At 34.1% G+C, this 1811-nt stretch overlaps 1 protein-coding gene across 1 annotated transcript; it reads right to left on the bottom strand.

Moving 5' to 3' along the window:
• Nucleotides 1-226: 226 nt before the first annotated feature.
• On the bottom strand, nucleotides 227-1811 carry LOC109121301 (uncharacterized). Its single transcript, XM_019215979.1, has 4 exons — nucleotides 1659-1811; nucleotides 1441-1563; nucleotides 1166-1303; nucleotides 227-754 (listed from the first exon to the last, which is right to left on the bottom strand). Exons 1-4 carry the CDS (start codon nucleotides 1809-1811, stop codon nucleotides 227-229), a joined length of 942 nt encoding a protein of 313 aa, XP_019071524.1.

The following is a 1811-nucleotide window of genomic DNA, read 5'->3' as shown; positions in this document are numbered from 1 at the left end:
AATATCAAATATTGTTAAAGATTTATGAGCAGTGAAGAAGAAGAAGAGAGAAATTTAGAAGAAGAATATTGTTGTTATTTTAAATCTTAGTCTAGTTACATTCTAGAGCTTCTCTTTATAGTAGTTGTGATATCTTGATCATATTTAGTTATTCTAACAGACTTATAGTATTAATAACTAACTAACTAATTCATGGAAATTAAGTTAGTTACACTATAACAGTGATTTAGAAAACACATATAAGAACCAGGTTCACACATTGTACTGGTTCATTCTTCTCATTCTCAACACTCCCCCTCAAGATAGGAAGTGAGAACATGTTCAGAACTCCTAGCTTGGAGCTCAGATGTTGCAGCTGTACTTTTGTAAGTCCTTTAGTGAGCTGATCAGCTGGTTGATCTTGTGTAGGAATGTACTTGGTAGAAACTAATCCTTGTGTGATTTTTTCTCTTATGAAATGACAATCAATCTCAATGTGCTTGGTTCTGTCATGATAAATTGGATTTGTTGCAAGTTGCATAACAGCTTTGCTATCAATGTATATGTTGATAGGCAGTTGCACTTCAATGCTGAGTTCCTTTATTAAACCTTTCAGCCATATAATCTCTGTCACAATAGTAGCAATACTCCTATATTCAACTTCAGCTGAACTCCTAGAAATACTTGTTTGCTTCTTTGACTTCCATGAAACTAGAAACCCTCCATACTGCACAAAGTAACCAGTTATTGATCTTCTTGTTAGAGGACAGGATGCCTAATCTGCATCACAATAAGCAGTGATAGTAACTGGACAGTAGTAGACCTTGTCCTGGTTGATTTGTCACATATCTCACCTAGTGTTGTAGTCATGTGTAACTTCTTAGGTTGTTATAGAAACTGACTTAATGTCTGAACTCCATAGGATATGTCAAGTCTTGTCATAGTTGAATATAGTAATTTTCCAACTATCATTTGATATGCTCCTTGATCAGTTAGTGGATCGGGTTTTATCATCTGTTTTCCTTCATCATACTATTTGGTAGTTAATTTTGAGTTGGTGTTAATTGGAGTTCCAGCTGGTTTAGATGTACTTAGACTAGTTTTAGAAATTAACTCTAGTGCATACTTTCTTTGATACATTAGAATGTCTTGCTTTGATCTTGCAAATTTAATTCTCAGAAAGTACCTGAACTCTCCCCAAGTCTTTCATCTTAAAAACTTTCTTCAAATGATCCTTTGTTTCTTCAATTATGAGTATATTACTTCCAGTAATCAGAATGTCATCCACATAAATAAGAACCAGAACCATGCTTGTTGTTGTCTTCTTTATGAACAGGGAGTGATCATGTTCACTTTGTTTGAACTCAAATTTGTGTAATGCATGAGATAGTTTAGTATTCCACTGTCTTGGGGCTTACTTTAGTCGATAGAGGAATTTAGTGAGTCTAGTTTAGAATCTACTCTTAGTAAAGGAATAGAACAACTAGTTGCGATATCAACATCTCTTGAACTTGTATTTCTTCGCAATATGTAAAGTCCTCCATTTTCTTTACCAATTATCTTAACCCTTCCATGTGAGATATCCTGAAATATACAAAAGTTAGGGGAAAAAGTAGCAGAACAATGCAGTTCCTTTGTGGTTTAGACACTGATAGAAGATTAAATTGGAATTGTGGTACTTGAAAAACTCCAGTGATCACGTCATTGTTTGGTAGGACACTTGAACCAATAAATTCAACTAATGTGACATTTACATTTGGTAAATGTACTTTCTTTGGTTTATCAACCTTGCAAACAGTGGACTTGTTTAAAGAACTCAGATTAGCCACCAT

Source organism: Solanum lycopersicum, chromosome 10 (genome assembly GCF_036512215.1).
Source record: "Solanum lycopersicum chromosome 10, SLM_r2.1".
In the NCBI taxonomy this organism is placed as follows: domain Eukaryota; kingdom Viridiplantae; phylum Streptophyta; class Magnoliopsida; order Solanales; family Solanaceae; genus Solanum; species Solanum lycopersicum.
This window is presented reverse-complemented; position numbering and strand designations above follow the sequence as displayed.

Bases quoted from the DNA above. Each gene is read 5' to 3' on its own strand.
- LOC109121301 (XM_019215979.1), bottom strand. From the start codon at position 1,811: ATGGTGGCTAATCTGAGTTCTTTAAACAAGTCCACTGTTTGCAAGGTT. The intron at 1,304-1,440 runs GTAGATTCTAAA...CTGTTCATAAAG, and splicing joins GTTCTATTCCTTTACTAAGA to AAGACAACAACAAGCATGGT. The intron at 755-1,165 runs GTACTTTCTGAG...GATGCAGATTAG, and splicing joins AAGACTTGGGGAGAGTTCAG to GCATCCTGTCCTCTAACAAG.